We start from the raw sequence: 19479 nt of genomic DNA on the forward strand, positions 1-19479 counted from the left end.
GTTGTTGTGAAGCCTCTCCTTCGTTATTTTAGCTGTGTGCTTAGGGTCATTGTCTTGTTGGAAGGTAAACCTTTGGCCCAGTCTGAGGTCCTGAGCACTCTGGAGAAGGTTTTCGTCCAGGATATCCCTGTACTTGGCCGCATTCATCTTTCCCTCGATTGCAACCAGTCGTCCTGTCCCTGCAGCTGAAAAACACCCCCACAGCATGATGCTGCCACCACCATACTTCACTGTTGGGACTGTATTGGACAGGTGATGAGCAGTGCCTGGTTTTCTCCACACATACCGCTTAGAATTAAGGCCAAAAAGTTCTATCTTGGTCTCATCAGACCAGAGAATCTTATTTCTCACCATCTTGGCAAACTGCATGCGGGCTTTCATGTGTCTTGCACTGAGGAGAGGCTTCCGTCGGGCCACTCTACCATAAAGCCCTGACTGGTGGAGGGCTGCAGTGATGGTTGACTTTCTACAACTTTCTCCCATCTCCCGACTGCATCTCTGGAGCTCAGCCACAGTGATCTTTGGGTTCTTCTTTACCTCTCTCACCAAGGCTCTTCTCCCCCGATAGTTCAGTTTGGCCGGACGGCCAGCTCTAGGAAGGGTTCTGGTCGTCCCAAACGTCTTCCATTTAAGGATTATGGAGGCCACTGTGCTCTTAGGAACCTTAAGTGCAGCAGAATTTTTTTTTTTTTGTAATCTTGGCCAGATCTGTGCCTTGCCACAATTCTGTCTCTGAGCTCTTCAGGCAGTTCCTTTGACCTCATGATTCTCATTTGCTCTGACATGCACTGTGAGCTGTAAGGTCTTATATAGACAGGTGTGTGGCTTTCCTAATCAAGTCCAATCAGTATAATCAAACACAGCTGGACTCAAATGAAGGTGCAGAACCATCTCAAGGATGATCAGAAGAAATGGACAGCACCTGAGTTAAATATATGAGTGTCACAGCAAAGGGTCTGAATACTTAGGACCATGTGATATTTCAGTTTTTCTTTTTTAATAAATCTGCAAAAATGTCAAAAATTCTGTTTTTCTGTCAATAATGGGGTGCTGTGTGTACATTAATGAGGAAAAAAATGAACTTAAATGATTTTAGCAAATGGCTACAATATAACAAAGAGTGAAAATTTTAAGGGGGTCTGAATACTTTCCGTACCCACTGCATATATATATATATAACATTTATAGCTGCCTCTGCATACTTATAGTATTATTGCGGACCTCTGCCTGAAAACAAGATTCACAAAGTGAGGTCACTGGTATGACAACAACAAAGTCACTCCTATTTACCAAAAAACACTAGTTGTTGCTTTTGGTATTCCCTTCTGGAAATGCAATTCTGTTATTATCCAATGCTTTGGCATCCAAAAAACTTTTTTTTTCAAACATTTAAATTCATTGTTCTCTCTATGTTATTGCCAGCTGTTGTGTGGAACAGATAAAGCACCATGTGCTCTTTTCTCTTCTGTCCTAATGTGGCCAGAAGCAAGCACAAACATTTCCACCCAGTGCCCTGAAATTATTTACCCTGGCAATAACATGACAGATTGAATCCTTTTCTTGGGCCACAAATCAGCCATTGTCTAAGCTTCAAGTAATTATTTTCTCCTCTCTCTGGGTCGTGCTCACTTTCCAATTTTGTTTTTCAACATGGTCCAGAGTTATTGCCTTTAATAAATCTGGCCAACCGAAGATCTTGACAGTTCACCACAGTGCCAGAACCAAAGAAAGTAAAGCAAAATGCCTGATGTGTGCTTCGGTTTAAAGAAACACACAGCGGGATCTGCTGGTCTGTTTTTTACACTGCTGTCTCACCTGCTTGCTTCTCCACCAGCTTCAGCTTCTCCATTCCAGGTTTTTGTGGATGTAACTCTCCATTAATATCCCTGGCTCTGTGCGAAGATGTTATACTTTGGAGCCCAGCAAAATAATGCTGTGGTTTTGCTTTGCAGATGTGAATGAGTGTGTGACAAATACGCACACCTGCCAGGCAGATGAGCGCTGCGTGAACACCATAGGAGGGTTTGTGTGTGAGAGGCAGATCTCATGTTCGAGCGGTTACCAGCTGAGGAGCGGAGTATGTGAAGGTGGGTTGGGGCTATAGTATCAACAAATGTTTACACACAGCATAATTTTGGTTTCCTAATTTAAAAATTACAGTAAGATGTTTGCAAAAAACATTTTACTAAGCTGTTACCAAATAATGAAATCAACAGAGCATACGATAAAACAGATATTTTACTGTCACTCATGATCTATTTACAGCATCCTATAGCTGAATAAAAAAATCATATTGAACTCAAACTTTTGAATGTTAGTGTAATTATCATGTGATTTGAGTCTCACAGGCCTAAAGTACACAGTAACTGTTCTTGGTTCATTTTGAGTCAGACATAACAAAAGTAACAACTTTTGTTTCTGAAAAAGAACTGGATCACTGTTGCTAACCCTACTTAGCGATGTTTGTTGAAGCAATGGTGTGAATTTGTCTGACCAATGATGACAAATGGAGGAGCGCTCTGGAAAGCTGTTTGAAAACGGTCATTATTTGTATATTTGGGTGATGGTAGTGGCAGTGTTCACACAGAATGCAGTTTCTGCATTCCACTGCACAACTTTCCTTTTTATTTCAATGTAAATATGCGCTAGATGGACATGTTTGACCATTGCATCTTTTGGAGTGTAGCGCGCATGATACGCGTTCTAAAAACGTGGCACTAAGTTAAAAGAAGTTCAATTTTTAAAAAATACTCTTGACCATGCTTTTTTTCTTTTTTAAGTTTTTAAAGGATTAGTTCACCCAAAAATGAAAATTCTGTCATTACTCACCCTCCTGTCGTACCAAACCGGTATTTTCCAAACCCAGACTTTCGTTCATCTTCGGAACACAAATGAAGATTTTTTTGATGAAATCTGAGGGATTTCTGTCCCTCCATAGACAACGACATTACCACTTTGACGGTTCAAAAAGTTCATAAAGAGATTGTAAATCTAATCCATATGAATCGAGTGGTTTAGTCCAAATTTTCTGAAGAGACTCGATTGCTTTATATGATTAACAGATTGAATGTAGGCTTTTTTTCCACATATAAACAATTATCAACTCACACATCAGTTATGGAAGCTCAAACAAGTTTGCTTGACTAGTGCGAGAAGCCGAGAACCAATGAGGTTCGTTCTCGTGTGTTATGCAGCAACCAATGAGGATCGTTCTCATGTGCTACGCAACACGTTTGAGCTTCCAGAGGTTTGTTTTCGCGCGTCAGGCAGTTTCGGTTGAGCTTATTTTGTTTATGTTAGCTGATCAATGTTTATATGTGAAGAAAAGCCTAAATTAAATCTATTCATAATATAAAGTAATCAAGTCTCTTTTGGACTAAACCACTCAATTCATATGAATTCGTTTCACGAGCTCTTTATGAACTTTTTGAAGCATCAGAGTTTCCATTGAGTAGCTGTCTATGGAGGGACAGAAAGTGCTCAGATTTCATCAAAAGATCTTCATTTATGTTCTGAAGATGAATATAGATCTTACAGGTTTGGAACAACATGAGGGTGAGTAATGACAGAATTTTTATATTTGGGTGAACTAACCCTTTAACTGCAAAAATGCGTTTGTGAATGGCCCCTTAGGCTTTAATTTCGCTAAAAGTTCTCAGAGAGCATTGTTTTATTAATTAAAATACATTGAGCGTTATGTCTACATGAACTTTGCTTTTATGTGAGATCAAATCAGCAAAAAAATGGCAGCAGTCCAACTCTTCCCCAGCTATCAGAGCTGCCCAGTGATGCATATGGACAGAATCAATAACAAACGGTCTTCCATCCTTGTCATAGTCCTCCAGCCCACATTACTCCACAGATCTCAGACCAGTGTCTTCATCATCTAAACACCACCATCACCGCTGCAGAGAAAAACCAGAAACCATGCAACAATCTGTGCAGTAAATTGTGAATTTTGGAGGCCTTCGCAGTTCGAAAGAGGCCACAGCTGATTGCCTCAGGCTCTCGCTTGCTAACATCTAAAGCGTCCCGCACTCTGTTTTTACACAAAGCAGATGCTTAGACACATCTAACCATTGCCTTTGAACAGAGAAATCTTAGCAAGAGTCTCTGATTCTTGTCAGGACTTGGCCCAGTGCAATCTAATAAATGTGGAGGGATAATTATCATAAGTAGTAACGGAATAGCAATAGTGGATTTTAACTAATTGCAGGCTTTGGAAAGTTGAAAATCCATACTCTGTTACTACAGTGCAACAGTATGATTTGCAAAGACTACCCTAAACTTGAAATTAAGGGCTTACCAATTTCCGTGGGTTCCCAGGTAACAGGGAACATTCTCAGAACTTCTCTAATTTTCTGGCAAGGTTCTCTTGAAGTTATGAACAAACGTTCTTACATTAACATTCTTACAGTACGTTCTTACAGTAACATTAATAAAACATTTATTCAAAGATATCTGTTCTTTAAAGAGTTAGTTGACCCAAAAAATTAAAATAATGTCATTTATTACTCACCCTCATGTCGTTCTACACCCGTAAGACCTTCACTCATCTTCGGAATTCAAATTAAGATATTTTGGATGAAATCCGATGGCTCCATGAGGCCTGCATAGACAGCAATGGTACATCCTCTGTCAAAATCCATAAAGGCACTAAAAACATATTTAAATCAGTTAATGTGAGTACAGTGGTTCTACCTTAATATTATAAAGTGACGAGAATAAATAATGACTTTTTAAAGGTGCCCTAGATTCAAAATTTGAATTTAACTCGGCATAGTTGAATAACAAGAGTTCAGTACATAGAAAAGACATATATTGAGTTTCAAACTCCATTGCTTTCTCTTTCTTATGTAAATCTTATTTGTTTAAAAGACTTCCGGAAAACACGCGGATCTCAACATAACACCGACTGTTACGTAACAGTCAGGGTGTACGCCCCCAATATTTGCATATGCCAGCCCATGTTCCCAACATTATGAAAGGCATTAGACAAGGGCAGCCAGTAACGTCTGGATCTGCACAGGTGAATCAACAGACTAGGTAAGCAAGAACAACAGCGAAAATGGCAGATGGAGCAATAATAACTGACATGATCCATGATAGCATGATATTTTTAGTGATATTTGTAAATTGTCTATCTAAATGTTTCGTTAGCATGTTGCTAATGTACTGTTAAATGAGGTTAAAGTTACCATCGTTTCTTACTGAATTCACAGAGACAAGAGCCGTAGCTATTTTCATTTTTAAACACTTGCAGTCTGTATAATGCATAAACACAACTTCATTCTTTATAAATCTCTCCAACAGTGTAGCATTAGCCGTTAGCCACGGAGCACAGCCTCAAACTCATAGAGAATCAAATATAAACATCAAAATAAATACTTTACTCACATAATTCAAAGCATGCATACAGCATGCATGACGAACATCTTGTAAAGATCTATTTGAGGGTTATATCAGCTGTGTGAACTTTGTAAATGTGCTGTAATATAATCGAGAGCTTGTGTGGCAGGGAGTACGCGAATTAAAGGGGCGGCGCGCTGAAAAAATCAGTGCATAGTTAATGATGCCCCAAAATAGGCAGTTAAAAAAATTAATTTAAAAAAATCTATGGGGTATTTTGAGCTGAAACTTCACAGACACATTCAGGGGACACCTTAGACTTATATTACATCTTGTGAAAAAGCAATATCTAGTGATGGCCTATTTCAAAACACTGCTTCATGAAGCTTCTTAGCTTTACGAATCGAGTCAGTGGTTCGGAGAGCCAAAGTCATGTGATTTTAGCAGTTTGGTGGTTTGATTCGCGATCCGAATCACTGATTCGACACAAAAGATTCGTAACATTCCGAAGCAGTGTTTTGAAATCGGTCATCACTAGATATTGTTAAAAAGTTCTTATTTAGTTTTTTGGCGCACAAAAATATTCTCGCCGACATGGTGAGTAATAAATTACATTATTTTCATTTTTGGGTCAACTAACCCTTTAATAATATTAATAATGTATTGAATGTATTGCAATAAAAAAATGGTGTACTGTGAAATAATGTCAAGTAATATCTCTCTGTCCTTGGGATGCATGCAAAAGTAACTTGCAACACAACAAATGTAGTCTGATTAACGAACAAATGACTCTTATGAGTTGGTTCTTTTTAGTGATTCAAAAACATACAGTGTGATCATTGCAGTCTGATTCATAAACAAATGACTCATTATGAGCCAGTTCTTCCAGTAAATCAAAAACAAGCAGCATGACCAGTGCAGTCTGATTCATAAACAAATGACCCATTATGAGCCAGTTCTTCTAGTGATTCAAAAACCTACAGCGTGACCAGTGCAGTTCGATTCATAAACAAATGACTCATTATGAGCCAGTTCTTCTAGTGAATCAAAAACAAACAGCATGAGTCATCATGGTCAGTGCAGTTCGATTCATAAACAAATTACTCATTATGAGCTGATTCCTTTTTTTATGAATTAAAACATCAGCACGACCATGGGTGCTTCTCAATACTTAATTGATGCTTCCTCGTTTCCTCGCTCCTTCGTCCTCTAGCCCGTAACCCGGAAACCAATCAAACTCAGCCATCTTAAAGGACATCTTAATTCGCTAATTGCACCATGAGGAATGAAGAGCCAGGAAGCTTCCTGAGCAGACATGAGCGAGGATACGCAGGTGTATCCTAAGGGAATGGAGCCAAGGCGCAGGGAAAGGAAACGAGGATTCACAAATAAGAAATGAGAAGCACCCCATGGTAATCTGATTCCCAAACAAATCACTTTTATGATTGTTTTAATGAATTTGAGTTCAAAAAGACAAGATACTGGTTTGAATCCTTCTCTGAACTGAATCCATCAGAGCGGATCAAAATCTGACACATTTGCTGTACTGCAGTTTATCATTATTTTCAGTGATGCTGGTATTTAGATGAAGTTGTGTGTCAGTATCATTAGCAGTTTGTGAAATACAAAATTGTTTGGTTTCTTCATTAATTGCCTGCAAGTGTGGATGACTATGGAGAAACTGGAGTTTGATTTTGTGAGATCAGCTGCCTTGAAGTGTGAGCATGCTTTCCCAGCCTGTTATTGAACCACAGTGCCACCTACTGTGAAGTTCTGACTTCTAATTGAGGACTGTTGTGATCTGTGCCCATCTCCTCCATCAGATGTCTCAGATGACACCCGTCTATTCATTATGCTTCTATGCTTGCCAAATTTAGTGAGATTTACAGATTTTCTTGACGTTTTTAAGAGAGATAACTTCATTTGTTTGGACCTTCTAACAGTATCAGTCTCAAAAGCTAAACAAATCTGTCAGTGCAGGAACCCGACTGGGTGGCGTCTAGCTGTCCGGTCCACCAGCCTGTTTTGACATCTGCTGCGCTCTTTCTCTTCTAGATATTGATGAGTGTGTTATGCGAACTCATAACTGTGGGATGGGCTTCCAGTGTCAGAATACTGATGGCTCGTTCACGTGTAACCCAAAGCAACGCTGCCTCACAGGCTTCACTCAGGACTCACATGGCAACTGCATTGGTAAGATAGAGCAGAGACACCTTTAGAGTCTCTTAGTGCCCCCTAATGGACAGATGCTTGAAGAATACCAAACTGTCACTGTTTGAAAATCTGAAAAAAAAAAAAGAAAAAAAAGTTGCTTTTTTGTTTCATTTGCCTTTGTTTTATCACTTTCTCTCTCTCACTTTATTTTAGACATTGATGAATGCAGCAGTGTGAGAGAACCATGTACGACTGGCTTTAACTGCATAAATACTGTGGGCTCTTACACCTGTCAGCGCAAGATTATCATGTGCAGTCAGGGTTATCATTCCAGCCCTGATGGAGCACGATGTATTGGTGAGAACGCACACAAATATAGATGCTTATTATACCCTAAACCTAACCCTTTCAGAAACCTTTTAGTGTTTTTAGATTATTATAACATTAGACCTGTTTAGATTAAAACATTGTTTTTTAAGAAATTAATTATTTTATTCAGCAAGGATTGATTAAATTGTTCAAAAGTGACAGTAAAAAGACATTTATAATGTTTCAAAATATGTATATTCATCAAAAAATGAAAAAAAATACAGTATAAGTTTCCACTAAAATATTAAGCAGCGCAACTGTTTTCAAAATTGATCATAAGAAACGTTTCGTGAGCAGCAAATCGGCATATTAGAATGATTTCTGAAGAATCATGTGAGTATTGGCTGCAATATTATTTCACAATATTACTGTTTTTACTGTATTTTTGATCACATAAATGCTGCCTTGGTATAAGAGACTTCTTTCAAAAACATAACTTACTGACCTCAAACTTATATATTTAATTAATATAAATATTAGGGCTGTTCAAAGATTAATCACGATTAATCGCATCCAAAATAAAAGTTTGTTTACACATAGTATATATGTGTGTACTATGCATATTTGTATACACATAAACATGCATGTATATATTTAAAACATATTTACATGTATATGTTTATATATAATTTAAATTATATATATATATATATATATATATATATATATATATATATATATATATATATATATATATATATATATATAAATATTTATTGATTTTTCTATTTTATGTTTTTCTTAAATATATACATGTATATGTATGTGTTTATAAATACATAATAAATATACACAGTACACACATATATTATGTAAACACAAACTTTTATTTTGGATGCGATTAATCCTGATTAATCGTTGAACAGCCCTAATAAATATTTATATGATAAGTATTATGTATAGAATTTTTTTTATTATTATTATTTCAATTATCCTTTTCCTTGTTGGGACTGTTAGGGTTGGTTCCCTTAAACATTTCTTACTTAAAAATTTCTGTTTGAAATGTGGCTTGGCCAAAGCTAATTCCGCTTTTTTAAAGAACATATCTCAAACTTACTGTGGCAGTACCATGGTGTAATGGTATGAGATAGTAATATCATGATATTTAATCATTAATCATGTACCATTCAAGTACAGCGACCTAAAAATAAACCCACCAAAAACAAGGCATCACTGTGACTCAGTGTTGAAAAACCATGTTAGTAGCATACAGTAGTACTTTTTGTTACCATTTCTGTTGGCATTAACTAACTGGACTTGTAAAGTCTACATGAACAAATAAGACTGTTAAATGTGATCTGCAGATGTGGATGAATGTCAGACGGGCACCCACCGCTGTGGAGAGGGCCAAATCTGTCACAACCTGCCCGGCAGCTACCGCTGTGACTGCCAAACCGGCTACCAGTACGACACCATTCGCCAGCTCTGTGTGGGTGCGTATCAACACATACAATGACACACACAACAAATACACAGCCAAAACACATCTTTGTTCAGATTAGCAAGTGCTTGCTGAACAAAACTTCACTATGCAGTAACTCTCCATGAAATCAGTCATATTGTAGTAGAATATTGCAGTATTTATTATAAATGATTTATCCTTTGCACGTCATTATTTTTAAAAAATTCATGTGCCCTCAAAATATTTAATCAAAATAACTTCTCCCTCTTCCAGTGACTTCTCTTCTCTGATAAGGTGTTTACTGGCGTGAGGGCGGGATAACCTGTCGCCCACAGCAATAGCAAACCACAATGACCCAATCAAACACTGATGGACAAAATCAAGTCCCGTCCTACATTTTTTCTTGTTCGTGAAGCCACTCAGATATACGTCACAATAGGGCATCAAACGTCACAATTGTGACCTCAAACACTGTCAAGTTTCCCCCTTTTTTTCAAAGTATCTTAAACCACAGCTGCAAAATAAAGCACTTGAAAGATTTAAAAACAGTTTGGATACTGTGACTGAATTCCCCAAAGGACGTCATTTTCTCTGTGGTTAGCCAGACTAACAGCATGCATATAGATGAAGCTGACAGCAACTCATGCTTCAGAGAGCGTGCAGATTATCCTAATCTTGTATCTCTTCTGCTCCTATAGCGGTGTGAAAGAGGACAGCAAGGCAAGGAGAAAGAAGGATGGAGCAAAAAAAAAAAAGAGATGCTCGTCACACTACAGTATGTTTGTAAACTAATGCGGTTCTCTGCATCTTTTCTGCTGACAGATGTAAATGAGTGTTGGCGGTACCCGGGCCGCCTGTGCGCCCAGACCTGTGATAACACGCCGGGTTCCTACCAGTGCTCCTGTACCGCTGGCTTCTCCCTGGCCTTTGATGGCAAGAACTGCGAAGGTACATATATTTGCACTAGCAGAATTGAACATGGATCAGTCTATCTACAAAAAATGTGTTGTGCTCTGACAGTAGGAATGTTCTCTCTTTCCAATTAAAGGGAGGCACAGAGAGAGCGAAAAACAAAAATAGCCGAGTAAGCTGTCAGCCGGAGTGTTTGCCTCTTTTTTTTTTTTTACTAGTCCCATCATGGACTGATCCATTCATTTATTCAAGGGTTATTTCAAGGACTTAGCCCAGGGAACTATTCATTAGTGACTTTTAGTTTGGTTTTAAAAGGGACAATAGTGTTAAAATAAATAATACACTCCATGTATCACTTTGCACAATTAGGGCCAGATTTACTAACAGCTTGCACCAGCTCAAACCCTCTTTTGGTGTGTAAAAGCTACTGTCAGGATTTACTAAAGACATGCAGTGAGAAATTAGTGATGAAATGGCTTGGAGACCTTATTGCATATGGATTTGTAGGGGGACAGTGTAGCTCCACCCAGCTCCAAAACACTAAGGTAAAGTTGGTTTTATATTCGCACATTCGGACTTCTGATAAATTCAGACTTTCCAATAAATGTGCAATACATTAATGTTTGCGAATTTTAAGCAGCGTCATGATATTGACAACCAACGATTGTCAACTTAAAACATTTTTCACAGTCTATCAAAATAGGCAAGTATTGTTTTAATGGCATATTTACTTGTGAATGTCCAATGTAATGTGATTAACAATGCTATTGAATACGGATGTCCGAATGTGCGAATATAAAACCAACTTTACCCAAGTCTCCAAAACACTTGCCTGGAAGTTTTTCTAGTAATCCTGAAGACCTTGATTAGCTGGTTTATGTGTGTTTAATTAGGATTGAAGCTAAACTGTGCTGGACAGTGGCCCTCCAGGAGCTGAGTTTGATACCCTTGTCTTGGGCCTTGTCCACACTAATAAGTTTTCATTTGAAAACGCGTCTTTTCCTCTCTGTTTTGGCCTTCACTGAGACGTGTTTGTCAAGGAAGATGGAGCTTTTTGAAACTGCTCTCCCAAGTGGATACATTAAACGCTGTGAAAACGGAGGCATTCGAAAATGATGATGCATATTCAGTCACGTGACATATTGAGTTGGGTTAGTTACTTTTTATGGAAAGTAATGAATTACATTACTTTTGCGTTATTTTCTCGGCTGGGCTTGCTTGTTTGTTTTTTAATAACAACAAAAAGGTTCTATTTTTGGCAACTGTAAAGGCCCTTTCACAGCAAAAGTTAAATGAATAAGCCTCAAGGCCTGTTCACACCGGGACGAATATCGCGAATATTCGTGACTAAACAACGGGCGCCAATGTGATTGTGCACACCGACGCAAAAAACGCGAGGCGTAAAAGCCTCATTTTTTTTTAAAAAACGCCTCGGGTTCGTTTTTTTTTTTTTTTTTTTGGTTTGACGCGCCGCGTTAAAAACTGGCCGACCAATGAGATTGGTGCTTTTGTTCACGTGCCTGGAGCTGCTGAAGTTACAGTAAAACACGACTTGGTGGCGCTCAAGCACAAAACAATCTTGCCGAGCACACAAGACGACGAAGAGAAAGTAAGTAGTCGAGGAAGACCCCTACAAACTATCCCTGCGTCTCAATCAGCTCCCTAGCTTCCTAGGTCGTGTATCAGTATACCGTGTAAATGAATGTGGCCGACTCCCTGATCAGTGCCCTGACTAGTGAACTAGGGAGCTGATTGAGACGCACGCTATGGATGCTCTGCCAGTTATTTCTGTATTTTTACTGTTTGATTTTTTTCTTTTACATTCAAGAAATATAGTTGAGAATGTCTATTTCATAAATATGTTTATGGTTCTTTAACTTTATTAATATCATAAGTATATTTGCACTACCGTTTCTGACTACTATCTCTCTTATTTATATATATATATATATATATATATATATATATATATATATATATATATATATATATATATATATATATATATGAGAGATAGTAGTCAGAAACGGTATATATATATATATTTGCACTACCGTTAAGCACAAGCGCCACATACTGGCAAGGAGTGAATTTGCACTTTCACTCAACGCATCGCCTGTGAAAATCGCTTGGGTGTGAAGGTGTGAACACAAAAAACATCTCGAAAAACGCTGGCGATAAACGCGTGCGATATTCGTCCCGGTGTGTACAGGCCTTCAGGCTGAATGAAATGCAAATTCACGCTTGTACAGTAGAGGGCGCAGCTCAAGCAAACATTTCAGCTGTGCTGCCATTCTGGATTGAAAAAGAATAGAATACAGGAGAAGGAAGTTCAACACTTGTATTTATCTAAAGTCATTTTTGCTTATTAGTATGGTTAAGTTGTATCGAATGTCAGCAACAAAGACATTGGTTAATAAAGTGAGATTAAATACTTAAAGTGTATGTTTAGTTTAATATATTTAATTATTGCAGGTTTGTGCAATATTATGAGATTGCATTTTGCTGTTTTTATTAATTTTGAGGAATACTGACAAGTTTTGCACAAGTTGAGTAAATTCCTTCTCACACTTAGTCTAGAACTAGAACTACAATAGCCATCATGTTTACACCACGCACAACGCCTCACCAAGATTTCTCTCAATATGGGGACAGGAGAGCTCTCAGTCAATAAATGGGAAAACAAAGTAACCTTTTATTGTAAATTTAAAAGTAATGCTTTACTTTACTAGTTACTTGAAAAAAGTAGTCTGAAGTTACTTGTAATGTATTACCCCCAACACTACCCATAATATCGATGGATATACTGCCAGTTTATGCTAAAATACTTTCATAGTGTTGCTAAAGATAAATGTTCCTTTGTAAAATATTACATTCCTGCAAAGATGACAGAAAATGTACTCGCAATTGCTGTCCTGTGGCAAATCATGATGACGATTATATTTAGATTGTTAAATTATTAGATTGTGGCAGTACGCTAATTTGCCCTATTTAGTAAATCTGGCCTACATTGATTTAATGCAATAATTTAATACATTTTTGAATGTAATTTACATCATTTAATTTGAAAACTGAAAAAGCTGAAAACTGAATTAAATATTAAACAAGTTTGATCATGTTCTCAAGCATGACTGGAGAATGATAGAACATATGACCATTTGTGTTTACATCAAAAATTAATTTGATTAGTGACCTAGAAATAGTGCAGAATTATATTTTACATCTTCCTAAAATTATTTCCAGGTTTTAATTAGATTTTCAATGTGGTCTCAGATTTTTGGACTCCACTGCATATTTGCATTTATATGACACACTGCCAATGTGCACAAGACTGTAATGATTTATGCAAATTTGTACACACAAACATCATTTTTAATTCAAAAACTTGTTTTCTGTGTTCTCTCATAGATGTTAATGAATGTGACAACAATCCATGCAGTCAGGAGTGTGCAAACATCTATGGCTCTTACCAGTGTTACTGCCGAGTTGGCTACTACCTGAAAGAGGATGGGCACACATGTGAAGGTGAGGTGTCATCAATGCCCTCAAGGCAGGAAATAGATTAAAGTGCCCTATTATGCTGTTTGAAAGGTTCTCCCATAGGCTTACATGCATCCAAGGTCAAAAACACTTTAATTAATATACATTGCAGTATCACCTCTTTCCTCACAGTGTCTGGAGCGGTTTGATCAAGGATCCCGTCTCTCTTAACCCCTCCTTTCTTGTTATTGGTCTACCACTTACCATCCATTTCATGCCCATTAAGGGTTAAACACAAGGACGCAGTCACATTATACAGTATGTTGATTAAAGAGATGATGTGATGTTTTCCTCTGATGGGGATATCAGATCGATAATGTCTTGAATCTTTTAATAAGGATGGATTTTTTTTCCTCAGACCAACATAGCAATTAGTGTGTTCTTGGCACATTTTCTCAAACACAAATCTTCCTGGTTAATGGACAAATCTATCTCACAGTGGTTTGTTGTGATGTTCTTTATAAACGGTTAGTTTTCTCACTAATAAAGATTCTTATTTGTTCTTTAGATATCGACGAGTGCTCACAGAGCATTGGAAACCTCTGTGCATTCCAGTGTGTGAATGTCCCAGGTAGCTACAAATGTGCCTGCCCTCCCCATGGTTACTCCATGTCACCTAATGGACGCATCTGTCAAGGTAACACTAAAGAGATATATTACTTTATCATATTAAATTTACAGCGCATATATATATATATGTCATGTGAGTGTATGTTTAATAAAAGCATTTTTGGGTGAACAATCCCTTTAAACTCTGTTTCATATTCTACCCAACACCTTTCCAAATCCAAATGGTACAAACTCAATTCCGAGCCTTAATTTCTCTAATTGGCACATTGAATTGCGAGCAGCTAACCTCAGGTTCAACAAACCGCTGCTCGGTGTCCTCCATCACTCTCCGAAAGATCATGAAATTGACGAAACTCCCTCAGGCTCTCAAGATAGGAAAGTCGATGAGAGGTGAAGATGAGCCTGTACATGCTCCCGGAGGTTAGCGCTAGCCTGCACCATACGAATTAGTCTGCGGATTGGAGCCGGTGAGCTGTAACGAGGACTTTGCTTTTGTAAAATGAGATGCATAATTAATTACTTCTGGAGGGGCCAAAATTGACTCCTAGCAGAATGAAGCCTGGCGTTTAGTCACTGCAGACATCAGTCGCCCCTGACAACCCTGCTAGCATTGATTGGGACCGGGTACAATTTAATGCGCGCTGGCATTTAGAAATTTATTTATGTAATAAAATCTTACCAAAGTCTAATAGTTTACTTTTGATATAATGGAATGAAAGTTTTAAGCAGTCTCAGAGGCCTCAATTTTCGATCGGACATCTATTTAGCTGTTGTCTTCCCTTTTGTTCTCAGATATTGATGAGTGTGCCATTGGATCGCACAATTGCTCTGCTTCCCAGACCTGTTTCAACATCCAGGGAGGCTTCCGCTGCCTGTCATTTGCATGTCCAGACAACTACAGGAGAGTCTCGGACACGTAAGTATGGCCTGCTGATTTTCTTCCCAATCATATTGATCATGCAGATCACATATGGGCTTGACCTGCTACAGTGGCTGGACCCTGTCCAGCTTACCATAGTAATCAGAAGTTTTACACTGCTTAATGCAAGACGAATATAGCATCTGTCAGCATTTATTAAGAAATAAATTGCATAATGGTGAAACTAGAAATCATACAGATGCACATCATGCACATATACTGGATCAGTACATTTGCACTGCTTAAAGCATAAATGCATTCATTGTAGCATCCTTGTGCCATCTGTATTGATGCTGGCACCTTACAGAGCATGGTCTCTGTGAAGCAAATGGAATGGAGCCAGATTGCTTTGATTAGGTAGTAGTTCAAACATGCACGTCTGGCCAGTGTCAGCAAGGATTCTGATTGGTGGGAACTCCCACTGCTCACCATCAGTCCTCTTGAGATTCACAGCAATATCAGAGACTAACAGCCCAGAGGAGTCAGCAGGGGCCAAAACACCTACGGTGAAACTGTACATATGGGTTGTGGTCATTTTAGGAGACAGTATCACTGTATTACTCTGTTGCTTTTGTATTTCGTGCTGAACAACATATTTAGTTAATCAGTGGAGCAAGACAATCATGTTATAGGGTTTTTTAGGTTGTTTATCGGTTGTTTGATGGTTCTTATTGATCCAAATAAAAAAGCTTGCCACTAAGTGTCTATATGGGTCCTTCAAAGCAGGTTTTATCACTGGCCAGGTGAAAGTCGCAAATATGATCATTTAGAAAAGTAACAGCACAATTTGAGGTATCATTCAGCATTCAAGCTTTATTTATCACTTAGGGGGGTTTCAGAGCATAAAGGGATAATTAACTCAAAAATGAAAATTCTGTCACCATTTACTTACCCTTATATCCAATAATTTTCCTTGTTCTATAGTATGTTTTTTTATGTTGCTCTTTTGTTACATTATGTTGTTGTTTTATATTGTTTTGTTTTTTTTTTCATTTCAATTTGTTTTGTTTTGTTGCAGTCACCTAGATTTGTAAACACTATTGTCATTCCAATGACTTTCTTCTGAACACAAAAAAAATATTTTGAAGAATGTTTTACTGTTTTGTCCATACGATAAAACTCAATGAGGTTTACAAATTTAGGTCACTGTTACTACAAAACAAAACAACATTGGACCCCATTGACTTTCATTGTATGGACAGAGACATTCATATTTTATAGCCTTTTGGGCCAGATTTACTAACAGCTTCCGCCAGCGCAAACCCTCTTTTGGTGTTAAAAACTACTGTCGGGATAAATTACTAAAGACACACAGTGCAAAATTAGTGTTTTTGCAGCTGAGTTTCCCTTTCAGACGCAAAATTTATGGGTGGAGAGTATTTAAATGAATCGCGAATGCAATTTACTAATGTTTGAGCTAGTCAATTTACTGGTATTTGCGCCATTATTTAACACCCAAAAAAAGCGTGTCTTAACCCATTTTGTGACATGACTGCAATTGTTGCTGCTTGGAGGAAACGGGTAGTGTGTGGTAGAAGGGAGAAAATATTTTCCACTCGTATTAATTTCTTTGGAATGCCAGAGGAAGACGTTATCCCAACATATCGTTTGCCAAATATGTATATAATATTTGCCAAATATTTGTCATATTACATGTAACAAGTTGCGCATGTGTCGACCCACACCTGATGAGCTTCAGCTCTGCTTATTTGCGACCCAACGCTAATTTGCACTGCTCTTGGTAGAATGTGTTGGTCATTATATGAATGATTTGATTGCGTCTGTGTTCTTTAATTTGCGCATCAGCAGTTGATCACGCGTAAAAGTTGCCACTCCCATCGGCGCATTTGTGGAATCTCATGCTAATTTGCCCGATTAGTAAATCTGGCCCTTTATGTTCCACAAAAGAAAGTGTAAGTCTAACAGGATTGGAACAACATGAGAATTTTCATTATTGGTTAAACTATCTCTTTAGAAGTGTCTGTTAATTTCATAGGTGCCATTTTAGATGTTTGACTTTAAAACACAACTTCGGCCAGGGTCTTTGCAGAACAAATTCTTGCACATTCGATAGACCAAAACTCTCTCCTCTCCCATGTTTGTAGACGCTGCGAGCGAGTGAGTTGCCCCAACTTCCAGCAGTGCCAGACTATGCCATTACGCATCACGTACTATCAGCTGAGCTTCCAGACCAATATCATCATCCCAGCTCAGATCTTCCGCATCGGACCCTCGCCCGCCTACTCTGGCGACAACATCATCATCAGCATCCCTCGCGGAAACGAGGAAGGCTATTTCAGCACGAGGAAGCTCAACAGCTTCACGGGCGCCGTGTACCTGCACCGGCAGGTGCAGGAGACACGGGACTTCCTCATCGACGTGGAAATGAAGCTGCTGCGTCAAGGAACATTCACAACTTTCCTGGCCCGCATCTACGTGTTCATCACAGCAAACTCCATGTGATGTTAGCACTCGTCTAGTGACGCCTTTGATTTCGCATGGTGCTAAACTCAAGCTTCAAGCTTCTGCCTTGAAATTGTTTGTCATCTGGCAGATCTTTAGGCTTCTGTTTGCCTAACGGCTTTTGCTCAGTGAGACTTTGATGGGACTCTCCCACTGGGATCCAACCGCTTTGAGTTGAGTGAGAACAAACAGGATGGAGTACAGAGACTGACAGAAACATTTGGCTTTTAAAAGTCCTAGTTTTTCCTCTTCAAAGTATTGAAAGTACTCTACACCGGATGCTATTTATACTGTACCAGTTTATCTTGATTGCCTGAAACTGCTTTTTATAGCACTTCATTACTTTTCTAACAAGACAATGTTTCTCCTCGGGGGTTGGCAGAAAAGAGCTGAGGTAGAGTTACACATTTGTAATGGCTGTCACAATTCCTCTGCAGGCCATTCAAGTACTGTGCCGTTTAAACGTCTAATAATTTCACAGCTCATTCCAAACAACTGATAACTGTATTTGAAAACGTATCCGTGATAATTCACTTGAGTACCTCAGTTCAGAGCCCACCATCCTGCGAAAGATAACATTGTGTTATCATGTCTGTAATCATTGTGTTAAACACTTGCAATTAAAAAGCTGTATGATTGTTATTATTATTTCAAATGTTTGTTTCAAACGCGCTCCCTTCATAGCTCTTGGTGCTAATATACCGTTTTGGAAACGCTTGACACTCCAAAGCAGCACTGAGAATGTTTCATTGTTATACATCATTTTGTATGTCTTTACTTTGTAATACTGGACCTATTTTAATGTATTACTGTCTTGAAAATTCATCTCAGGGTAAAAGCATAAAATCATCTCGATATACTCTCATGCACAGCTTTTCTGAAATTATAACCCCAATCTACTCACTACAAAGAAACATATTCGGTATCAACATAATAGTGTTTCATACTCGTTCAGTTCATGGAACAACCAAATGCATCCGTATATTAATGCAGTATGTATTATCTGACTTAGTGGATTCAATTCTTCAATAAAGCAACACCAATCCTTTTGTTAGTATTTTAGTGATTACTTGAGATGTCAATTCTGTTTGTTTATTTCATGAAAAGTTAGAGATTGCCTCCTAGTGGTGAAAAAGGGAAGTAAAGCTTGTGGCCTGAGGCTCCCTTTGCTTCCAGCATGTTACAGTAGCTATAAACCATCATCAGATTTTATGATTGCACAACTAATGAAGCATTTTATTGAACTATAAATTGCATTTAAAGTCAACATGAAATCAAATCTGACCCTATTTATGTTTTTAATTCATGTTAATAAGAAAAAATGTTTGTAATCTTTAATCAAAGAGTAATAACTTGCTCTTCCTCAGAAAGGACCTTTCTTTTTGAGAATGTTAATCAAGAGCCATACTTAGCCATTGATCAATTCCCAATGGATGGAAGTCCCTTCCCACACATTTTCTTATTAAATATCCTGTTTCACTCAGAAATACTTCACATAACAGAGGTAAAATGAATTGCAAACAGCATTTAACATTCAGGAAATGGCCTAAAGACCAAAAACAACTCTGTATTACAGTATGTGTTGCCATTTATATTGAAAAGGTTGGCTGTTTTTGGCTTTTGGAACAGCCTGGCAGTCGAGGTGCTTTGCTCTTTACTCCTCTCATTGTGCTTTCCATCACAATTCTCATCAGACCTCAGCGCTATCATTTTCTGTCGCACCCTGGAGGCCTCTCAACCCTGCCTTTCATTGTGTAGGTATCGGAAAAGGGCGTGCGTTGTTCAAAGCCGGCAGCATGGT

General features: G+C 38.2%; 1 protein-coding gene across 2 annotated transcripts in view; it reads left to right on the top strand.

Annotated features, from left to right (window-relative positions):
- The window catches only part of fbln2 (fibulin 2), a 59802-nt gene extending 41070 nt beyond the window's left edge, over positions 1–18732 (top strand). For both annotated transcript variants that reach the window (XM_048172432.1, XM_048172433.1), the window contains 9 exons: positions 1953–2087; positions 7405–7542; positions 7717–7860; positions 9177–9305; positions 10097–10222; positions 13595–13711; positions 14235–14363; positions 15089–15212; positions 17321–18732. In XM_048172432.1, coding sequence (XP_048028389.1) covers positions 1953–2087; positions 7405–7542; positions 7717–7860; positions 9177–9305; positions 10097–10222; positions 13595–13711; positions 14235–14363; positions 15089–15212; positions 17321–17678 — 1400 coding nt within the window. In that variant the 3' untranslated portion in view covers positions 17679–18732. The remainder of the gene's footprint in view (positions 1–1952; positions 2088–7404; positions 7543–7716; positions 7861–9176; positions 9306–10096; positions 10223–13594; positions 13712–14234; positions 14364–15088; positions 15213–17320) is intronic.
- Positions 18733–19479: the final 747 nt, after the last annotated feature.

This window comes from Megalobrama amblycephala, linkage group LG21 (assembly GCF_018812025.1).
Source record: "Megalobrama amblycephala isolate DHTTF-2021 linkage group LG21, ASM1881202v1, whole genome shotgun sequence".
NCBI classification, from domain to species: domain Eukaryota; kingdom Metazoa; phylum Chordata; class Actinopteri; order Cypriniformes; family Xenocyprididae; genus Megalobrama; species Megalobrama amblycephala.